We start from the raw sequence: 24,665 nt of genomic DNA, 5'->3' as shown, positions 1-24,665 counted from the left end.
TTTAAAATAACAAAGTTAACGTCACTTTGTTATCACCACATTGTGACAATTCGTTTGAGACTCAATTTTTTCATTTTTCATCTTAATTAGCACCTTGTTAACATTATTTTTTTTTGTTATAGTTATTCACTATTGCAAATAGACAATCCAAATAACATTTTTACTAATTCTAATAACACTATTTTTATACTAATATGAAAAATCACTATTTCTCTCTATTCTCATTTACTAATTCCAAATTTTCATACTCTAACTATTGTAGCTCCCATTCAAACATACCTTTAATATTTAATGAGGGGATGATCTCTATATATATATAAAAAAAAAAAAAATTTCAATTAAATTTGTATACGTATGATGAGAAATTTTTTTTTTTTTTTTGAAAATAGTGGTATTTACCACCGATTTCATTTGAAATCAGAAATTAATGCATATCTGATCTAGTACCTAAAATTGGTACCAAAATCAAATAAGGCAAGTTTATACAATTGTTTAAAAACAAAACAGCAGGCAATATCATAAGAAAACACAAAAACAACATAATAGACATAAAACTAAGAGCTACAAATCTAATAAGTCCTCATCCTCCTCGTCGCCAGACATTGGAGATGGGGGGTTGCCATCCCCAGAACCCTGCACCAGAAGGTCCAAAGCTTGAGTCGGGTCTGGACTTCTTTCCTCTTCCAACAGGATGAGATCTGGAAGATCCTTAACATCAAAAGGCATTATAAGATTTAATTTAAAGAAAGAATCATCACCTCTAGATTGGCACCAAAATTGAGTTAAAGAAATAATCTTAGTACCTAGAATCCTAATAGAACAAGGGGTACCATCATTAAAGCATAATCTATTTCGTTCTAACCACACAATCCATAAAACAGCCCCTCTTAATAATTCAATTAAAAGTCTATCCTTGAAAGGAATAAAAGCATCAATCAACCATAAATCTTCTAAAGTATGACAATTATAACTAAAGTTATTATGCTCGGCTATCCAGTTCCATATTAAGCTAATGTAAGAACATTGGGTAAAAAGATGTTCGGTACTCTCCATTTGGTCACAGAAGACACATTTCGTATCACCTTGCCAACCTTTATTTACTAAATTAATTTTAGTCAAAATTTTGTCCTTTCGAACAAGCCATAAAAATATTTTAATTTTTAATGGAATATGGGATTTCCATATGGTACCATATTCTGAATTAGGCATTCCCCCATATTCTAACCATTTATAAAAGGAATGAACGGTAAAGTTATCATCTGTAGACCATCGCCATATAATCCTATCTTCTAATTGGTCAGATAGAGTAAAATGAAGGAATCTATTTTGCAAAGCTAACCATTCCTCCATATATATTCCAGTTAATTGTCGTTTAAAACTAAGATGCAAATAAGAATTAACAAAAGCCTCAGCCACAGACACGAATCTATTGGTAACTATTGAAAATAAATTGGGATACTGGTGCTGTAGAGCATGTTCAGTACACCACCTATCTAGCCAAAATGCTGTAGACTTACCATTACCTATTTCCTTATTCAAACCTAAGTTAATCATTACATGGTCTTTTAAAATCGATCTCCAAAATGGAGAACACACTGAAAGGTTGGTTCTATTGCCATACTTACTTGAAAGTATTGATTTCCATGTACCACGAACCGAATTATCAAGAAATCTAATCCACCATTTAGCTAAAAGAGATTGATTCATTAATTTTAAATCTAAGACACCCAAACCACCTTGATCTTTACTTTTACAAACTTCCCTCCAAGCTACTAAATGATATTTTTTCCTCGTGGAATTTCCCCCATGCCAAAGAAATTTACGTCTAATTTTATCTATCCTATTCCTAATTTTTGCGGGTAATCTATACATAGACATCCAATATAATGGGATTGCAGATAATACAGAATTTAGAAGGGTGACTCTACCTCCTAAAGAGAGTAAAGATCCTTTCCATCCTTGAAGTCTCTTTTCAATCTTATCTATTAAAAGTTGCCAATCTATATCAGTTAATGCTTTGTTGTTAATAGGTACTCCTAAATAGGTAAGTGGTAAAGAAGCTACTTTGCATCCTAAAATAGAAGCCAATTCCTCACATTCTAAATCAGGTAAATTGAGAGGGTACATTTCGCTTTTGTCATAATTTATTTTAAGACCTGAAACATTCTCAAAGGCTAAAAGAAGCCATTTAATATGCAATAGGACATCCTTATCAGCTTTAAGGAATAGTAAAGTATCATCTGCAAAATGCAGATTCATAATATTACCTACAGTAGGAAAGTTTCCTAATCCTTCAACATAACCTCCTAACTTAGCTCTTTGTAAAATTTTATTAAGTACATCAGTAACTAAAATAAACAAAAAAGGGGATAGAGGATCTCCTTGGCGCACCCCCCTTTTACATGAAAAGTATGGTCCTAAAGAACCATTTAAATTAACACATGTTCGACTACCTTGTAAAGTTAATTTAATCCAAGTAATAAATCTAGAACCAAAACCTCTAGCTTGAAGGACCTCTAGTAAGAAATCCCAATTTACATGATCAAAAGCCTTTTCGAAATCTAATTTAAATAAAACTCCTTTTTGTTTTTTAATTCGAACTTGATGTAGTATTTCGTGGGCACAAACTACATTATCAAGGATTGACCTACCCTTTATATAAGTAGTTTGAGAAGGATCAATTAATGAGTCCATAACTTTGGCTAATCTCTCAGCCAACAATTTAGTTACTAATTTATAACTACAATTAATGAGACTTATCGGTCTAAAATTCCTTACAATAACTGCATCATCTTTTTTAGGTACTAGACAGATTGAAGCTAAATTAAATTTTGATACATCAAGCTCATGATTATAGAAAGCCTGAAACAGCTTGAACAAATCTAATTTAACAATTTCCCAAAAAGATTGATAAAATTGAAAAGATAGACCATCTGGCCCTGGAGCTTTGGATGGATTACAAGTAAACACAACACTTTTAATTTCATCCAAAGAAAAAGGAGATTCTAGAAAGTCACATTGTGCAAGAGTCAAATTTTCAGAAGGTAACCAAAGGTTAGACTGAAGAGTGATTATTCGAGTGGTAGAAGTTCCTAAAAGATTCTTATAAAAACTAGTGATATGTTGTTGTAGTACAACCTGATCATAAACCATTACCCCATCTATCTCTAAACCCCCAATGGTGTTTTTCTTTTTTCTAGCGGAGGCAACAATATGAAAAAATTTAGTGTTAAGATCCCCTTCAAGAAACCACTTTAATTTAGATCGTTGTTGCCAATATTGTTCTTCTTCCTTATATAATTTATATAAATCTACTTGACATGTTCGCCATTCATCGACATCATCTTCTCTAAGGCAATTATTATCTAATTGATGCTCAAAATTGCTAATCCTATTTAGTAAATTTGATTTCACCCGTTTTTTATCACCCCTCACATTTGAACCCCAGCCTCTAAATTTCCTACGTAAAGATTGTAACTTTAATTTCCAACTATGGCCTAAATCTATTGTCAAGGGACATTCATTCCACCATGAAACTACTAAATCAAAAAATCCATCACATTCTAACCATGTCTTATCAAATTTAATTAAGTTGGTAATAGGGAATATAACTGCCTGAGTATCAAGAAGTAAAGGATTATGATCAGAATACACCCTAGACAGAGAGGAAAGCTTAGCTAAAGTAAAATGAGCATTCCAAGCATTAGTACAAAAACATCTATCTAATAAAGCTTGGGAAGAAGAATTAAGAGATCTAGCCCATGTATATTTTCTATCAGATAAAACAAGTTCCATCAAGGAGTTATTTCTAATAAATGCATTAAAGCGGCTACTAGTGACATGACTAAATGTATTACCTGTCCTTTCAGATCGACGTCTAATCATATTAAAATCTCCCATTATTAACCAAGCATCAATACCTAAGTTACCTAAATCTGTCAATTCCTGAAGAAAAACTCTTCTAGAATCAGAGGTTAAAGGGCCATATACTGTAGTATAACACCATTCAAAATTATTGATTTTATTCCTAAGATGAACAGTGATAGAAAACTGCCTAATATAAGAAGTGACTAGAGAAAAAATAGAATCATTAAAGCCCAGGAGCAAACCTCCTGAAGCCCCTACAGAAGGCAGCATAAACCATTGAGTTATAGAAAAACTTAGTGCACGTAAAGATCTATCCGAAAAAAGTTGTTTCTTAGTTTCCTGAATGCTAATAAGATCAATATTATGATTTTTAATTAAATCACGAAGATATCTACGTTTAACGGAAGACCCTAATCCTCTAGCATTCCAGTTCAAAATTACAAGTACTTTTGCATAAAAATTACAACTTTTTTCATTGTATAAGAAAAGTTGATCAGCAACTTTTTTCATGATGAGAAAATTTTAAATCATAAAAATTACAAGTACTTTTGCATTATCTTAAAAACTGTTCCTGATTGTCAGTTTCACATGGTTTGATTTAGTGGTTTGCTAACGGGTAGGGTACGGGTACCTCGGGTATACCCGGGTCGGGTAGTCGGGTAGTCGGGTAGGGCGGGTACGGGTAGGACGGGTAGTCGGGTAGACGGGTACGGGTAGGTCGGGTAGGTTTTTAAAAGAGTGTACCCTACCCGTTTCAAACCCGTGCCCGTCTCGGGTAACGGGTACGGGTAGTCGGGTAGGGCGGGTAGGGTACGGGTATTTTATTTTTTTTTTGGTTTTTTTCATTTTTAATATTGTTTTTTTTTTTTCTGTTTTTTAGTTTTTTTTTCTTTTTTTAATATTATTTTTTTTGGCGGCAAAATAATTTTGAATTTTGAATTTAAAAAAAACGGGTAAACGGGTAAAGGTACACGGGTAAACGGGTGTGGGTACGGGTAAAACGGGTGCGGGTAGGCGGGTTTCGGGTACGGGTAAGACGGGTACGGGTTGGGCGGGTTTTTTTTCCGAATCCTTGAGTCCGGTCCGTCTCAAACCCGTACCCGTGTACCCGTTTACCCGCCTATACCCGGGCACGGGTACGGGTACCTCGGGTAACGGGTACGGGTCGGGTAAAACGGGTCATACCCGTTCGGGTTTTAGCAATTGTCTAGTTTGATTTAATTATGTATTAAACTGTCATGCTCATTGAATTGTCCCATTAGAGTTTCTATATCTTAATCAAAGGTGTAAGTAACTTTTATCGGACTGAAGCAGAACGGCTAAACAAATGACGCTATACTCATATACCGCCGCTATAGCATAGCGCCATAGCTTTTATGTTTAAAAAACGCTACAGCGATCGGAGGCAGAGTCGGATTTTCAAACAATGGAAGTCAAACACGGACGAAATCAATTATATATAAAAAATTTGAACTATGAGGGTCAATTGTATACAAACTTTATGTAGAGAATAAAGATCAATTTTATCGTACCATGATATTTTAACGTTAAATTATATAGAAAATTAAAGTAAATACAAAAATTTTGAAAATTAAATAGGAGTCTCATTGTATATTCTTAGCTCCATTCTGACAGTGGCGCTATAGTGTGCTATTTAATTGAAACCTTGATCTTAATTGTAAAACAATAATAAATATTTATGTATATCATTTCATTTAGCCTTATTTTCTCTCCTCTCCTTTTCTTTCTCCGAATTTATTTGAAATTTCATATAATTTTTTTTATTCTTTAATAACGGGAACTTTACTTCAAATATCCAAGCTAACTTAAATCTCAAAATAATTCTCTTATTAAAAATTAACCGTGCGCGTGAGATGGAAGTAATTACGTAAATATTATTCATTTAGAAGTCCTAATTATGATAATCTTGGGAAAAAAAAAATGCTCCCTTTGCGTGTTTTGAAAGGAACATGAACCTAATTGGTGTCCGATTGTGAAAAAGATGAGAACAAACACAATTGTCAAGGTACAATTGGAACGTTGGTTGATGACAAATTGAAAACAGAAACCGAGAGAATTTTAATTTATTTTTGTGTCGCTGTAACATGTAGTGGAGGGATGTGCTTATCTTATGATAAATTTTATATGAGATATATCTTACACCTGATCTTGGGTCACTTAATCATGCACACCGGTTTATCCATGCTGGAATCAATAGAAATTAGAAAGTATCCAAAGTAATTCACCACTAAGGCTGTGAAAAGGAAGGAGACGACGGGAGAGGCTATTCTTGTAACAATAAAATCTACACTCCAAATCGAGAGTGATAGATTTTGTCCAAATCTACCTTGTCTCTCTCCTCTGAACAGTGCTTGTTCCCTCTCGTTCTCCTTCGCTTCCTCTCCGATTCTCCTCTTCTGGAGCAGGTGAGTTGGTCTGGACTAACTAGATTTTGAGAGTTCTCACCTCTGCTGTCGTTCCTTCTCTATGTGTCATTCCGTCTAGAGCACAGCCTAAGACTCTGCTCCAATTGGGGGTACAGAGGGGAAGAGAAAACACTGTGCGGATGTGAACCTCATCTCAGACCAAAACTTACCAACGATTTTATATGCTTCAGAATAGAAAAAAACAGAGAGGGAGTGGAGGTGAACAAACACTATGCGGAGAGAAAGGCAAGGTTAGCATTGTATTGATCTTAACGAAAATTTTCACCTCCAAATTAGAGTGTAACATTAGTGTGCAGAGGAAAGCTTGTTTCCTCCCTTTCCCTTTCATTGATGAGATTCCACCGTGTTTGTGGAACAAAGTCTAACGAAGTGCCAATTTGCATATATTTGCGAACTTATCCAAAGGCAAGAATAGAGGAATTCAGATTTCTCATGAGAATTTAAGACAGTATCTGAGTGATACTCTTTGAGATTAGAAGATACCGTTGAAGTCCCGGTTAATCAAAAGCCTAAACCTCTAAATTAATACATGTTTTCCGTAAATATTTGCCTACTTTTGTTATTATTATGTTGAAAATAATTGCAAAGATATGCTTGTAATATAAAATAATTGTAAAATTACGCCCTCATCCCACCGATTTTTTTATTAATAAAAAAATTAAAAATAAAATATCAATTATGGATTACACTTTCGTGAAATGTCGAAAAATTAAAAAAAACGTTATGGTTTATAACGTCCACGACACTATAGTTGGGCGTTATAAACCATAACATCCAGTTAATCCGATCGTTAATGATCACTAATTAAACAAAAATATTGTAGCTGGACTTCATGGATCATAACGTCCAGCTACAGTGTTTTTTTAATTAGAAATCATTAGCTATCGGATTAGCTGGACATTATGATTTATAACGTCCAGCTATAGTGTCCTAAACGTTTCAAATTATAACATTTTTCTATTTTTCAAAATCTAGCGAAACGATTTTTCATTATCGATATTTTATTTTTATTTTTTTTATTAATAAAAAAACCGGCTCATCCCATGATACTTTTAACTTCATCGCTGACAACTATATCAATGCATTCATGCTCATGCTTAAAACTAGGCAATTGAAATAATTTGGTTTTAAAAATAGAACCGAACCGAATCAAAGTTTTATTTCAATTTGTTCGGTTTGTTCGGTTCAAACCGAAATATATATTTCTCTATTTAAAGCAATTAATTTATAATAAACTAAAATATATTAAGAAATAAACCGAAGTATTTAAAGAAATTACTTAAGAAATAAACCGGGACGGTTCAGATCAAATTCATAATATATAAAAGTTCATTAGGTTCGATTATTTCGGTTTTGAAAATTACAAACCGAACCGAACCGAAATTATAATTCGGTTTTAAAAAACAAACCGAACCGTTAAACCGAAAAAACCAAACCTTTTGATCCAAATTACTTCGATTCGGTTCAAAACCGATTAAACCGGACCCAATAAACACCCCTACTCATGCTATCTTTTATTAAAATCTGAATCCTCTCACCAGTTCCTCTAATATTCTCTAAGACATTTACAAGATTACAAGAAAGGGTCAACATCTGTCAAGAGATATATTCCTCATCTCATAAAATGTTCAGCGACTTGATCACGACTGTCCAATTTCACAAATGGCCGACAGATTTTCTGAACACAGATGGAATTGAATTCCTAATGAACGACCCAAATATTTTACATCCATCACCATGTCAGATATTATACATGCACACGTTTACACATTAAGATTTCGTGTCAGAAACTTCAATTTTTTTAAAATAAAAATGAAGGTCAAATCTTCAGGATCCAGCATGTAACAGTGGAGGCAACAGCCTTTTCTGAATTTTGAGTTTTAGTTGTGATCTATTGTTGTTGATCAACTTTGTTTTTCTGAAAAAAAAATTAATTTGTAATTTGGGTTAAATTTAGTGTTAAAATCAAAATAAATTTCATGAATTATGATTCGTAATTAGAATTATAAGTTAAAGAATTAGAAATTACAAATCAAAGTATTGTTTTTTTATTGAGTATCCAATTAGTTAATAGGTTTAAATTTTATTGGCTATTTAAACCCGATTCGATATTTTTTTGCCCCCCGACGGAAATTCTGAATCCGCCCCTGCAAATCTTCTAATTTTTTAAAATATTTTCGTAGTAGTTTTTCATCCGAATTTTTATTATGCCACTTTTTGTATGAAAAAAATATTGTTTTTATTTTTGAGAAAAGAAAAAAAATATTGTTTTAATCACTTAATGAAAAACGAACTTTTATGAAACCTTGAAAGGTAGTAACAACTCAAATTACTCAGTAAGTCTTTGATAAATCAGAAAAAAAAAAAGACAAAAAAAGAAGAAGTAAGTCTTTGATATATTATACCACTCGAGTACAATTTATAAGGAAAGAGCAGCTGGAATGCATTTGGAGAGAAGATTCGCCTCACCCAAAGGTGAAATCATTTCCCAATCATAAATCAGAAATAGAATGAGAATCTGATCTTTTTATCGGAAAATGAACATTGTCTTGATCTCGATAGAATCTCCTTCTTTTTCTTTTCTTTTATTAATCTTGTAGAATCTCCTTTGGCGAAAGAAGCACCGACATCTTTGTCTAACGCAGAGGAAAAAAGTTCAAAAATAATATCAGCTTTGCTGGGATTTCCTTTTTCATTTTATGAAATCTCACAGATATTCTGTCAATCCACCCAGCTGGCTGTCACATTTACAGCAAATGCAGAACTACACTAACTAGCATTTAGTCTAGTAACAAAAACAATATTTTTTGTGTGAAAGATTGTGGATTTGAAATTCGATTTGAGAGTGACATATTTTATCAGAATCTACGTGACGCTCTCCTCCGAACAATACTCATTCCCTTTTGTTCCCCTCTGCTCTCTCTCTCCGATTCTCCTCTTCTGGAGCAAGTGAGCTCATCTGGTCAGTTATAATTTCACGGGCTCTCACCACTACATAGTGAATTAGTCGTTCCCTCCCTCCGCGCGTCCCCTCCGTATTTGATTGATAAATTGAGAATACAAAAGGTTTTGTAACTGCAATAATACAAATAAGAAAAAGCTCAAAACAGTTAATAAGGAAATAAGGAAAAGCAGATTAGAAAACGTAACAGTAAAAGAAAAATCTGCAGTAGACAAGTAGACTAAGTAGACTAAAGTTCCTATTGTGATGCTGATTTGCTTTCCTGCACTGATGCTGTCGACTTGAATTGGTGACTTGGTGTACCACTTCTTTGCTGAGTTCTTGTATTTCTTCCTGAACCCCTCAGAACATTCTAGAGCACCTTTCCCACCAGATAACGAACAGTGTTATGAGTAGTGCAGCTCTCTGTTTACGTGGTACCTGCTGCCGTGGAATTGCTGTTGTGGGGCTCATTTCACTCAAGTCCGGTGCCATGTCCCCTTGGCTGTTGCCCAATTTTGCATATAATTGTATAGTAAATCTGCACCCACTGAAAATGTGGTTTATTGACTCTGCATCTGCCCTGCACAAGACACAAATGTTTACCATACTTTAGCCCATCGGTTAAGGTGATTATTTAATATTTACATAATCACATCAATAAGTGAGAACAAATCTTTGATCTAATGACAACAGATAATAGTCTTCGTATGAGAGGTCACACCACTGTTCTCGAAAAAATAACCACAACAAGAAGTGTAGATCAACTCCTCTATTTGCAACGATAAGGAAAAGGTCAAATCGAAGGATGTGTTGAACAGAATACAAGAATCTGCCACTATCTACGATGGTAAAAAATAATTATTGTTGATGATAAGTTGACAGAAATTGCTATTTTCAAGGATATTGCTATTACTAACAGGAGTATCTGTGACGATACTGTTAAGCACTTTTATCCTCACCGACACCTTTAAATACTTTAACACTGTTAAGCACTTGTCAAGTATAGATTGAGCTTCTGAAAATTGATGGGTTTGTCAAAGACTTGCTATCACATCAATTGAAGAGGGATGGAGTGCTTGTAATTTGCTTTTGTTTTCTGGTCCCGGTACAGCTGACCTAGTACCAGTCTGGGCTGATAGTGATTTTAGGGGTGATTATGGATGTGGTTCAGTGGTAATTTGGTTGCGATGCATTAGCATTTGGAAAATTTGGAGATCTTATTTTAAATATGCAAATTAAATTAAGCCTCAGTTTCGCCAAAATCTCTCTACACAGAGAAAAAAAAAAAAGGGTGCAAATGACAAGTGAATTAAGTGTTTTGGGGAGCGAAGCGGGACGTGTTTGATGAGCATACCAAATTAGTTCAATGACCGCTCTCTTCTATTCTTCGCTTCATGATGAGTACGTTCCACTTTAATATTTATACGGATCAAACACGCGCACATCATGAAGTGAATCGGACTCACAAGAGGAAACTTGATTCAAATCTCATGTGCCGTAATTTTCCGAAGCAGGAAACTTAATAATGCACACAGTAGAAGGTGATAAAAGCACATCTTTTACATGCTTTATAAAGATAAACCAGTGATCAACATTTTTTTCTTAAAATGACAAGGAAACAATAAATTGGAAGCGAATGAGGCGTGTTGAATTGGACAGCAAGCCAGACCACCAAAATAAAATGTCTGTGTTTTGTCAGTATATACACCTAGCAAACAGCTGGGATAAGGAGGTGGTTGCCACAGGCAAACAATTACTGTCATTCCATTAATTGAATTTGGAACTGAGTATTAGTTGCCACAAGCCTACAGTTGGCCAGATAATGAGGAATTTGTATCCTCTGCATTAACTAAACAAGAATCTTATGAGTTGATGCATCTGGACTAAAATTCATGTATATTGGATCTGCACTAATATTGAAGCCCCTCTAAGTTATAGGCGGGAGCCAGATGGACTTCATTTACAATCAGACGGCCGAGATGCATTAACTCAAAAGATGCTTTTTTGAGTTAATGTAGAAGATGCGGACTCGATAATTAATGAGCAGCAATGAGGCCGGGCCCAAACAATAGGGATTTGATTTAATCAAAATATAAGATACCCATCATGTTGTTTGTACAATAAATTGATTTTAGGGACGCTTATGGAACAAGGTACGTTTGGCATTTAGAAATTTATGTTGCTTAAAAATGAGGGTTTGCTAAACTTCTATTTCTTGGTATATAAAACCTTTTGAGTCATAATGCAACTTTACTAGTAAATGGGCAGAAATAAAGAGGTCTGTTTAAAACCAGTACAGTAGTACGCAATCAGAAATCAACACCTACCGCTAGCACTTTTGGCTTCTTTTTCATTTTTCATTGGATAGTTGATCACTTGCACTCATTTGTTGTGCCCCATCCCAATCACTATTTCTAGAAAGGTCACCTACACATTACACATACCATCAAACACTGTTCGCTGCTTTTCCTTCTACTTTTTTATCCTAAATTAAAGTGACCAGCACAAATTTTAGTTACTGGTCTGGATGACTGGATCCTACATATATATGTATCAAACCTTATTCTAGAATCTTCCTTTAGAATGACACCTCGTCTACCATATACTTTCTCCAATTACATATTACATCAACCTTTTGCAACTTCTAATTCTGTTACATATTACCAAAAAAAATAACCTTTTTATTCTCGGGATATATAAATTGTTATTCATATGTATAGTATAAAGCATTTAACCAATTTTCCTCATATGAACATAAAGGAAATGGTAACTAAAATTAAGTACATGATATATAATAATCACATGACAGCACAAGTCTGGGGCGCATCTTCTTCATAAACGATCCGGTAACCGCAAGGATCACAACATGGTTGTGATGGCGGTGGAGGGTAGTATGGTATTTGTGGAGGAGGAGCTAGCTTTGGTTCATCATATTCCTTGCCACAGGAGCAGCAGCGGCAACCACCGTGCCCGCGATCACAAGGACATGGTGCATGACAGCACACCGGCACGAAAGCAAATGGATACGGGAATGGATATGGACACGGCTTTGGTGGTGGGTCTAACTCCACGGGTGGTGGTGGCGGTGGCTTTGTTTCCTCCTTTGGTGGTTCTGGCTTTTTTTCCTCTTTCGGTGGAGGTGGAGGTGGCTCGGGCTTTGGTTCCTCTTTCGGTGGAGGTGGAGGTGGCTCTGGTTTTGGTTCCTCTTTCGGTGGAGGTGGAGGTGGCTCTGGTTTTGGTTCCTCTTTCGGCGGAGGTGGTGGTGGAGGCAGCGGTTCGACAATTTCGTACTGCTTGATGATCTTGCAAGCTTTGCAGCAGAGCTTCTTGGCCAGCCATTCAGGATCAAATGGTCCCTTGATGATCACCTTATTCTCCTTCTCATTATAATCCACCGATTGAATGTTTGCTCTATCTACATTGATTCAATTGCATAAATTTATTGACAATATCAGTACAAATCTTTAAGAAGTAGAGCATTATTTCAACAAATTTAATTAGGCAATTGAGAATTGGACTTACCTTGGAGCTTATCAATGACGCGTCTAATCTTTCTGTTGCAACGGGCACAACTCAAATCCACCCATAAGATTAGGGTTTCTATCTGTAAGCAATTAAGTTTTTCAGTGATGAAGCTAATAAAATTTGAGAATTTTTAAACTGAAAAATTATAGATATTTGAAAAATTCAACGTGGTTTCATTCTTTGCAATAATTAGCTAATTCTACATTCTACAATTTGAAACTTGTAAAGATGAATAGATGCTGAATTTTGATGCTTAATTATTCAACATGGAGAAGAAAAAAGAAGAAGAAAAAAAAGGTTGTAACCTTGTCAGGCATTGCTTGAATTGAGAGAAGCAGAGGAAGGAAGAGATGGGGGGTTGAGGGGGTGAATTGGGAGGGAAGGGGGGATATCCCATCCCTATCTCTTCTTATATGCTGTTGGCTGACGAAGCTTATGAAAGAGATTGCTTGTAAAAATGAGCAAAAGGAATAAAAAAGAAAAAAGTAAAGGAATTCAAGGATTTGGCTCCACTACCTTATTATCATGATAGGTCTTGCTATGAGATAATTTTCAAAGATAAGAAGGTGACTCTTAGTTTTATGTCTATATTTGATTCAAAGATAACACAAGGTTTTTGTCATATTTAATACATAACTAAAGTGAATAGATGAAGACATTTTATCACCACCAAACTTATATGGAATAAAAATTAATTATTTCCTTATCTTTATGCATTATATCTTGAGTGAGTGTATGTTAGTATGCATATTACGATTTGGTTCGTAATACGAATCAATATTTCTATTTTTTAAATTGTAACGGTCGATCTGAACAGTTTAACATGATCTCTATATGAATATGTACTTGCATATCGAATTTTATATTTTTTTTAGAGTTGTTTTACTATTTTTTAAGATATGTAGAAAATAATTTGATGTGAAAATTATGGACTATTCAAAAATAGTGATTTTCTAACCATTTTAGAAAATAGTAAAAACATTCTAAAAAATATAAAATTCGATCTGTAAGTAAAGATATATTCATATGAATTGAAAATGAAAATATTAATTTGTATTACGGACCAAATCGTGATATGCATAGTACCATAGACTCACTCCTATCTCTTTATCAAGTATAATGTAAGATTATATTTTTTTTTCATTTGATAACATGTGTAGATAAGAAAAAAAAAATTATCAACATTTTCACAACTGGTAATAAATATATTTTTATTTCTTCTTATCTCAGTGTTAAATACGTAAATGTGATCCAACTTCTTTTGTTTAAAAGAAATGCTTACTTTACTATGTATTTCTGAAAAGAAAAATTGAAAAAAATATATTCTTACCATTTAAAAACTATGTTTTTTCTGATTTTTTTTTATCTCATCCTATAATTTTTTTCTAGCTCCATCCTATTAATTTGTTGAATATACAACACTCACCATTACAAAATAAAAATTAGTAAATGCTATTCATATATGGGTGAGGCTATGATAATATGTGCATATAAAAATAACCGATATCAATCATTAAACATGATTTTCATATAAAAATAAACTTAGAGATCAAATATTATATATTTTTAGAAAATTTATATTAATTCTTAGATAGATAAAATCACCGTTTTTTATGATATATAAATTTAGATCAAGTGATTATCTACCTATCTCTAAGTATATTTTTATATGAAGATCATATTTACAGTTTAGATTGAATGTCTAAACTTTGAAAATAAAAATAAAATTTCATAACGCTAGTCTCACTCTTCATATATTTAATGAGCAAAACTAAGGTGTGATGTGCTCATCAAGAGAGATTAGTGAGTACACCTCCAAATGACTATTGGATTAACTTCGAATTACAAATCCGAACCATTGAAATCCAAGTACTCCATGAGTGATGTATGTACATGTAAAAAATTTAAAGTTTTGAATTTATTTAGCACATGGTCAAGCGGTCAAAACAATGAACACTTTATAAGTTATTTTTTTAATTGTTTTATGTATTAATTTTTCATCATTCTTTTGACCGCTTGACTATGTACTAAATGAATTTGAAACTTTAAATTTTTTGCATTTACATGCATCACTCACGAAGTACTTGGATTTTAACTGTTTAGATTTGTAGTTCGAAGTCAATCTGATAATTATTTAGAGATGTGCTCACCAATCCGTCTTGATGAGCACATCACACTCTAATTTTTCTCATATTTAATTATAATTGTGGAATTTTATATTGATTACATTTTCATGGTTCAATATTTTTTTAAACATCTTTGCTCACTTAGTACGTTATCTATTTTTCCCTTGAAATTATAAATCCAGTCAACACATCTCGGGTAAAGCAATTGAAGTAAAAGAAAAAAATAATAGTTTGACTTTACCACTTTCAATTTGGATTCAATCATTTGTGTAACTATTTTGATTGAGACGTAGTTTTTTTATGAGTTTGGCTAATATGACATTAGTGTCATTTCAGTCTATATAACACTAACTTCAAAATCTATCAAATCGAGTTCAAATGGTGAATCCAAACCGTTCAAACCAATTTACTTTATGAGTGACGCGTTTACATGCAAACTTTTTATATTTTCAAGTTATTTTAGTATCAAATCAAGCGGCAAAAAAATTAAAAAATGAATGTATTAAAATTAACTTAAAAACTCAAACATTTGACTGCTTGACTTGATATCAAATAAACTCAAAAACTTATAAATTTTACATGTAAACGCACAACTAATGAAGTAGATCGGTTTGAACGATTTAGATTCATCATTTGAACTCGATTTGATAGGTTTTGGAGTTAGTGTTATATAGACTGAAATGACACTGATGTTATATTAGCCACTCTTTTTTTTTATTTAATTATAGTTGAATTAATTAACATGGAATTAAAAATGCATCGGTTACCGAGAAGTAGGTCACCTGTATTCAAACTGCCCGCGGGAGTCGGACTCGGACCGGACCGCCCGCCACTCGTACCCGATCGGACTGTACCCGTAGCCAGGTTTGGAACGGGTACACGTGTAACTCGAGTAGGGGTTAAAACGGGACGGGATCGGTTTTCTGAAGAAAAAAAACCCGTGATAGCCCGGGAAATAAAATGCAATTTTTTTTAAAAAAAAACACGTTTTTATTTTTAAAATTCAAATTTTATTCCCCCCAACCCCCCAAACAAACATCCTTAAATACACCCCCATCCTTCACTTATTTTCACATCTCATCTTATTATTTTCCATCTCTCATTCTCTCAATCTCAATATTTTCATTATTCTCAAATTTTAAATTTATTGTTAAAAATATATATATAGTTATAAATTTAATTCATTCTACAAATACGGAAATGAAATTACGAAGGTATTGAAATTACGAAGTTCGGCACCTCCCGCAAGATTTTTCCTGCGAGATTTGAAAGTTACATTTATTTTACGTTAAATTAAATTTTGTTTGATTGAAATATTTAATGTTAGATTTATTTTATGTTACAATTAGTTTAACTTAAATTTATTTTTGTTAGATTTTGTAGAAAATGTTAGAATTTAAATAGAATGTTAGATTTATTTTTGTAGAGTAATTTAAATTTGATGTTAGATTTATTTTTGTAGATAAATTTAGAATTTAAATTGAATGTTAGATTTATTTAATGTTAGATTTAGTTTTTTTAGAGTAATTGAACTAAAAAATTGAATATTAGTGGATTGCTAAAAATGTTAGATATGTAATATTTTATTATGTTATGTTTCATTACTTTTAAATTCGGAATTTTAGTAATTTCATTTTTAAATTCAGATTTATTTTGATTTTAAATGTTAGATTCATTTTTAAATAGATTAGATTTATTTTTGAATATGGTAGATAATTAGAAATATTTTTGAATATGGTAGATTATTAGATTAAATTTGTTGAATGTTAAAATTTAAATATGTTATATTTGTTGGGGTTCACGCGGTGCTAACCGGAAACCCGTTTAGGCTTAAGTTGCGGAATGACCGTAGAACAAAAATTTCTACGGCCAACTTAAGCTCAGGATTAAACGGGGTATGTGAGGAAACTTTCCAAGGCGGTCCACCTTCAGTATTCCTTTGGCATCAAAACCCAATTTAATCCTTTTACAGATCTACTCCATGATTGATTTCTAAAACTTTAATCTACTTACAAATTAAATAGATTAATATAACATATTTATACCTTGTTTCCAAATCACAGTTGGAATGCAGACCGAGCGAGTAGAGCCTCACCAGGGAAGGAATCGACTCGGAGTATCACACGTGTGATACCTCTATCGGTTATCCACCAGGACTAACCAGAGAGCGGTTTGTTTCTTCTGCCAGAAATACCGTAAACCGTGGAATTCTGCAAAAACACTATTCACGGGGAAAAAGACGAAAACCCGTAAACACGAATTTTTGGTTGCTCAGTTTCATCAATATGCAAAACTGACATACCGCTAAATTCGGTAAAACACTATTCATCGATCCCGTAAATATACTCCACAACAACCCGCAAGATTATACGTCAAGTACGTATAACTTTCTTTTCTCAACCGAAACACTATTTGGGAGAAAAACCGAGAAAGAGAGAAAATACCGATCCGTTTCGACACGAAACCGGTACGAATGAATTAGTGAATTTCTCTCTACCCCTCCACCCCTATTTATAGGGTTTAGGGTCGATTTCCAAAAGACTAAAATGCCCTCCAAGTTCGGCCTATTTACAAGGTATGACATTGACACCTCATCCTTTTATATGTGAAATGACCAAAATACCCCTTCCACACCCTTCCACACTCTTCTCCATGTTTCTACACATGCAAGGTGGCATAGGTGTGAAATGACCATTTTGCCCTTGTGGATAGGATTGATGACATGTCATCTGGATAGGATCAATGACATGTCATGCGGATAAGGACGAATCTGAAAATACCCGAATGCCCTCGGCCCGAACACAAATAATATTCGTATAATTATTCTGAACAATTATATATATTTTTTTCTTGCGGTTTGTTGTTTCGGTAATTTATACAACGTGTCCTGCACATTTATAAATTAACTGGTTAACTTTTATACAACATGTCACACACGTTTATAAATTAACCAATGTTTTTGCTTGTTATTTTTACATAACATTTATAATTTAATTATAACACATATAATTAATTATAACCATCTTACTATTGATCATAACCAATTTATAATCAATCACAATAAGATTCTCCGATTAACTCCTATATGGTGTGACCCAATAAGATCTGTGTTATGTTGGTAAATAGAGTTAAAACTGTTTTAACTTCTATAATCATGGGTGGCATCTGGCAACACATCATGACCATCCAATTACACAGATGATGCTGTACTGTACAATATCACGATCCAGTAAACAATTTACTTGTGTCTGTTCTTCTGTCTCATAGCTATCAGATCAGTTTCAAGGTAGATGTGTGTCATCCTTGCTAACTGAATCTTTTCTTGATCTTGAGCAGATTATCAAATATAATTACTCTTGTAATTATACTGCTAGCAGATAATCTTACTCTATCAAGGGGCCCAGTGATGCCATAGCTCGTATAGAGATACGAGGGACAAATAGTATTCTTGGTAAACTATCACTTCCTCAGCTAAGCTATACATATGGAAAAGCTACCGTTATGACTGTTTTTTACGGACAGCGGTGGATAACAATCACACATACATATTTCTCAGTGGGAACGATAAATACCTCATACTGTAGAACGTGACACTGAATGAAAACATAAATGACACGAACACAATTCTATTTAATATTTCATTCGGGGTCTGTCAAATACCATGTTTCTAAAACATGTATCTATGTGATTAAAATGACATCTCGTGTCAGGTGGTTTGTAAAACTTAACCATCTTTTAATCCACATACTAACCTTATCGCGGTAATTAGTGTTCCTGCTAATTACATTGGTCAGTGACCTTTTAAGAGTATATATCATCTATATTATGGAGTTTCACAATTTCAGTCATGAACTCGAAATGATCCATAAATTCAATAATACTCAAGGCAACAAAATGATATATAAATCATCCAATTCATGAACAAAGCTTTATGATAATTTATCGTATTATTGACTTCTAGATTATTACAAACTAACAATATTAGCTTTATTTTTAAATATGTTAGATTTATTTTAAAAATGTTAGATTTATTTTTAAATATGTTAGTTTTTTTTCAATCTATTTAAGATACTAAAATCAGGCTGTTCGACCTCTGTTTCTGGCCCAAACATGCTGTTCGGTCTTTGCAGAAAATACAGCTTTTTTGGAAAGGCCAAAACAGTCTGTTTCGGCCAGGAACAGAGGCCAAAACTACACATTTATTTCTGTTTTGAATTTTTAAAAATGCTTAGTGAATTTTTAATGTGTTAGATTAATTTTAAAAATGCTAGATTTATTTTTGAATAGATTAGATGTATTTTAAAAATGTTAGATTTATTTTTTAAATAGGTTAAATTTTATTTATAATGTTAAATTTATTTTGGTAAATATGTTATATTTATTATTAAAACATGTTAGAAATGTTTGTTATTTTTAGTAATTTAAATTCGGATTTTTTTTAGTAATTTTAAATTCGGATTTATGTTATGTATGTTATATTTTAAATTTGGATTTCTTTTTAGTAATTTATATTTATTGTTAAAACATGTTAGATTTATGTTATGAATTCAAATGTAATATGTAATATGTTAATTATTTTTCATTTGTTAATTTTTTAAATTTGGATTTATTTTTAGTAGGTTAAATAAGTAGGTTAGATTTATTTTTTAAGTATGTTAAGTAATTAGGTTTATTTTTCGATAGGTTAAAAAAATGACATCTCCTTCTCGCGAATCGGTGGAAGAATATACCGCGAGAGTGTCCCACGAATTTTTTTCGGTCGATATTCCAACTATTTATCAACAAAGTTCCGCCCAAATTCCACCACCTAATTATCAACAAAATTATCCACAGTTCCTCCCAAATGCCACAACCGTATTATCCACAACAACCCACCCAAATGGGTGCACCGTATTATCCTAACGATCCAAACATATTCATTCCACAATAAAAACATCAAATGACACCATCGTATTATCCTCAAAATCCTAACACTACATATGGACGCACTTATTCTATAAGATCGAGTCAATTCACTGCCCCTATAGGAGGTACTCCTTCGACAAGTGTCCCTGAAATTCAAACCAAAGATGTCACTCTTTCGACAAGTGTCCTCCCCAGAATAACGAGCAGTAAAGAAGAATAAAAGAGGTCCCAGATACCGTGCGGATTGGTTGCCCTGGTATGAAGTGACCTACCTCCCGAACGGCACTATGCATATTTTACGATGTAAGGTAAAAGGTTGCAAGAAATCGTATTTTGAGTATGTAAAAGTTAATGGTATGTCTAGCTTCAAGAGACATGTCAAAACTCACCAAAGAAAAAAAAAGGTTCCACAAGAACATGCTAACTCGAGATTGATCTAAATCCTTGTGAACCCGGATGGTACCAAAACCCACCAAAAATATGATGAATCAGTAATACTTAGTGAATTGGCCCGATACATTATCCACAAAGAACAACCAATCAGTATGGGTAATTGCATGAGTTTTGCCCAGTTGGTCATTCGGGGGTGTAGTCAACCAATGTACAAGAGGTTCCATCATAAAAAGATAGTTAATGAAATAAAAAAATAGTTTACCGACCAATAAAATGACCTACGAGCTATATTTGCATATGTAACCAATAAGGTCTCAATTACCTCTGATATCTGGACTGCCGGTAAACATGGACTTGGGTACTCTTGTATTACCAGGCATTGTATCAATGAAAATTGGGTATTACAAAAAAAAGGATATTAAGTTTTTAAATGTTGAATTCTCCGCACACTTCATCAATAATTTACCAATCCATTATTGAGGTTTTACAAGAGTATAAACTTAAAAGGGATTTAGAGAACAAGATTTTTTTTCTATTTCATTCGATAATGCTAACAACAACATAGCTTCCATTGATCTTTTTAAACGGTCACTAAACCCAATCATGAATGGTGCAATATTTCACCAAAAGTGTGCTTGCCACAAACTTAACTTCATCGTGAAAACGGGCCTTAAAATAGAAGCCGTAAACCAATTGATAATTAAATTTAAGGGAGGTCTTGCCCACATTTTTTCAAGCCAAGAAAGAAAACATAAGTTTGCTGCTTTGTGTGGCCGAATGAAATTAAGCAGATTGAGAGTACCTTGGAATATAGATACCCGTTGGAACTCTACCTATAGGATATTGAACCATTACCTTTCTTATTCTGCTGCTATAGGGGAGTTTTTGAGAGGCTCAACCGCCGATGGAATTGTATTGGAACCCACCGTCGGAGAATGGGGGCAACTAGAAAGGCTTAAAAATTTTCTTGGAACCTTTTTACAGCAACCGTCAAACTATCATTCTCATACTCATCGATGGCATTTGAGTTGTTCAAAAATCTCTACCAAATTTTCAAGGTGTGTCGTGAATTGGAAGAAGCTAACATGAATGATTCCTCTCTCACGTCAATCGAAGATGCCATGAAATAAAAATTTCTAAAATATTGGGAAGATGTACCCCTCTTAGCCATTATCGTAAGCTGTCTCAATCCGGCATACAAAAATCCAGTAAGTTAGGTGCACATGTTTTTGAGAGACTTGTATGCTTGAAAGATTTGATTGGTGTTGAAAATCGCATGCAACATGGAGATTGTCAAGCAATATCATCCGGAGTTGAAACTGAAGAAAACGGTACCGAGCCGCGGCTTGAGGCTAATTTGGATTCAGACAGTGCGGAAGAGAGCGAACTTTGGTATATGAATGATAACTTCTAGATAGGTAGTGTCGGAATAAATTTCTAACCTCTTTTAATCTTTATGGATATTTTTTAAGTTATAAATTTCTAAACATTTCAATTAGTTTTTAAATTATTCATTTTAAAGAAGAATTACTAACAAAAAAAAAGTTAGAACTCCACCTATGTTATTTTACATAGCCGGTCTCAAGCCTCGAATAAAGGATGACAGTAATTTTTGTTTTAAAATAATTTATAATTTTTTTTAAAGTAATTAATTTAAGAAATTTTTTATTTATATTTTATTGTTTTAAAGTAATTGATTTAAACAATATTGTTTTAAAATAATTCGTAATTTTAATTTATATTTTATTATAACAAAAATTATTGAGTTCAAATATACATTCACGTCAAATGAATTTTGATTTATATTTTATTGGTTTAAAAAGAAAAAACAAAAAATAGCAAAAAATAGCAAAAAATAGCAAAAAAAATAGCAAAAAAAAACAGTCCGGACCGGACTAGACCCGTACCCGCCCGATCGAACCAACCCCCAGACCCGGACCTGGACCGAGCAACTCGCGGACCCGTGCTACCCTACCCGACCTACCAGAGAAACTCGTGCCCGTGCCCGTACCAAACCCCCGCCCGCCCGAGTTTGACCCGTACCTGCCTGGTCCGACCCGTTTTCAATACACTAGGTCACCATCCCTTGCAAATTAATCGAAGCTCCAGTTGCCCTTGTCTAACCAACCCTGCCGTACTGTATAATGAAAATTTTTTTGTCCGTGGAAACTATTAAAATAAAATGTACAGAAATAGAAAGAGTATATCTTTTTAAATAAATATAGAAAAATCTAATTTTTAAATACATATTACATCAACCTTTTGCAACTTCTAATTCTGTTACATATTGCCAAAAAAAATAACCTTTGTATTCCCGGGATATATAAATTGTTATTCATATGTATAGTATATAGCATTTAACCAATTTTCTTCATATGAACATAAAGGATATGGTAACTAAAATTAAGTACATGATATATAATAATCACATGACAGCACAAGTCTGGGCATCTTCTTCATAAACGATCCGGTAACCACAAGGATCACAACATGGTTGTGATGGCGGTGGAGGGTAGTATGGTATTTGTGGAGGAGGAACTATCTTTGGTTCATCATATTCCTTGCCACAGGAGCAGCAGCGGCAACCACCGTGCCCACGATCGCAAGGACATGGTGCATGACAGCACACCGGCATGAAAGCAAATGGATACGGGAACGGATACGGACATGGGTTTGGTGGTGGGTCTAACTTCTTGGGTGGTGGAGGCGGTGGTTTTTCTTCCTCCTTTGGTGGTTCTGGCTCTGATTGCAGTGGTTTTGGTTCCTCTTTCGGTGGAGGTGGAGGCGGAGGTGGCTCGGGTTTTGGTTCCTCTTTCGGTGGAGGTGGAGGTGGAGGTGGCTCTGGTTTTGGTTCCTCTTTCGGCGGCGGTGGTGGTGGAGGCGGCGGTTCGACAATTTCGTACTGCTTGATGATCTTGCAAGCTTTGCAGCAGAGCTTCTTGGCCAGCCATTCAGGATCAAATGGTCCCTTGATGATCACCTTATTCTCCTTCTCATTATAATCCACCGATTGAATGTTTGCTCTATCTACATTGATTCAATTGCATAAATTTATTGACAATATCAGTACAAATCTTTAAGAAGTAGAGCATTATTTCAACAAATTTAATTAGGCAATTGAGAATTGGACTTACCTTGGAGCTTATCAATGACGCGTCTGATCTTTCTGTTGCAACGGGCACAACTCAAATCCACCCATAAGATTAGGGTTTCTATCTGTAAGCAATTAAGTTTTTCAGTGATGAAGCTAATAAAATTTGAGAATTTTTAAACTGGAAAATTCAATGTGGTTTCATTCTTTCCAATAATTAGCTAATTCTACATTCTACAATTTGAAACTTGTAAAGATGAATAGATGCTGAATTTTGATGCCTAATTATTCAAAATGGAGAAGAAAAAAAAGGTTGTAACCTTGTCAGGCATTGCTTGAATTGAGAGAAGCAGAGGAAGGAAGAGATGGGGGGTTGAGGGGGTGAATTGGGAGGGAAGGGGGGATATCCCATCCCTATCTCTTCTTATATGCTGTTGGCTGACGAAGCTTATGAAAGGGATTGCTTGTAAAATTGAGCAAAAGGAATAAAAAAGAAAAAGTAAAGGAATTCAAGGATTTGGCTCCACTACCTTATTATCATGATAGGTCTTGCTATGAGATAATTTTCAAAGATAAGAAGATGACTCTTAGTTTTATGTCTATATTTGATTCAAAGATAACACAAGGTTTTTGTCATATTTAATACATAACTAAAGTGAATAGATGAAGACATTTTATCACCACCAAACTTATATGGAATAAAAATTAATTATTTCCTTATCTTTATGCATTATATCTTGAGTGAGTGTATGTTAGTATGCATATTACGATTTGGTTCGTAATACGAATCAATATTTCTATTTTTTAAATTTTAACGGTCGATCTGAACCGTTTAACATGATCTCTATATGAATATGTACTTGCATATCGAATTTTATATTTTTTTAGAGTTGTTTTACTATTTTTTAAGATATGTAGAAAATAATTTGATGTGAAAATTATGGACTATTCAAAAATAGTGATTTTCTAACCATTTTAGAAAATAGTAAAAACATTCTAAAAAATATAAAATTCGATCTGTAAGTAAAGATATATTCATATGAATTGAAAATGAAAATATTAATTTGTATTACGGACCAAATCGTGATATGCATAGTACCATAGACTCACTCCTATCTCTTTATCAAGTATAATGTAAGATTATATTTTTTTTTCATTTGATAACATGTGTAGATAAGAAAAAAAAAATTATCAACATTTTCACAACTGGTAATAAATATATTTTTATTTCTTCTTATCTCAGTGTTAAATACGTAAATGTGATCCAACTTCTTTTGTTTAAAAGAAATGCTTACTTTACTATGTATTTCTGAAAAGAAAAATTGAAAAAAATATATTCTTACCATTTAAAAACTATGTTTTTTCTG

General features: G+C 33.5%; 3 protein-coding genes across 4 annotated transcripts in view; all 3 read right to left on the bottom strand.

The window, feature by feature from the left end:
* Positions 1 to 11,803: 11,803 nt before the first annotated feature.
* On the bottom strand, positions 11,804 to 13,436 carry LOC144573998 (uncharacterized). Its single transcript, XM_078323802.1, has 3 exons — positions 13,089 to 13,436; positions 12,781 to 12,862; positions 11,804 to 12,673 (listed from the first exon to the last, which is right to left on the bottom strand). The coding sequence occupies exons 1-3, from the start codon at positions 13,098 to 13,100 to the stop codon at positions 12,057 to 12,059; spliced, it is 711 nt and encodes a 236-aa protein (XP_078179928.1). The 5' UTR covers positions 13,101 to 13,436; the 3' UTR covers positions 11,804 to 12,056.
* Positions 11,804 to 24,665, bottom strand: part of LOC144574000 (uncharacterized) — a 33,828-nt gene continuing 20,966 nt past the window's right edge. The window contains exon 4 of the transcript XR_013518113.1: positions 11,804 to 11,890. The gene's annotated coding sequence lies outside the window, so the exon portion shown is untranslated. The remainder of the gene's footprint in view (positions 11,891 to 24,665) is intronic.
* LOC144573999 (uncharacterized) lies at positions 22,416 to 23,866 on the bottom strand. 2 transcript variants are annotated; one of them, XM_078323804.1, is made up of 4 exons: positions 23,619 to 23,866; positions 23,342 to 23,423; positions 23,043 to 23,234; positions 22,416 to 22,979 (listed from the first exon to the last, which is right to left on the bottom strand). In XM_078323804.1, exons 1-4 carry the CDS (start codon positions 23,628 to 23,630, stop codon positions 22,633 to 22,635), a joined length of 633 nt encoding a protein of 210 aa, XP_078179930.1. In that variant the 5' UTR covers positions 23,631 to 23,866; the 3' UTR covers positions 22,416 to 22,632. The 2 variants fall into 2 exon arrangements, with proteins under 2 accessions (XP_078179930.1, XP_078179929.1); XM_078323803.1 differs by having other exon boundaries at positions 22,416 to 23,234; positions 23,619 to 23,865.

Source organism: Carex rostrata, chromosome 22 (genome assembly GCF_964058835.1).
Source record: "Carex rostrata chromosome 22, lpCarRost1.2, whole genome shotgun sequence".
Classification (NCBI taxonomy): domain Eukaryota; kingdom Viridiplantae; phylum Streptophyta; class Magnoliopsida; order Poales; family Cyperaceae; genus Carex; species Carex rostrata.
Note: the sequence above shows the minus strand (reverse complement) of the source record. Positions and strands in the feature narration are given on the sequence as shown.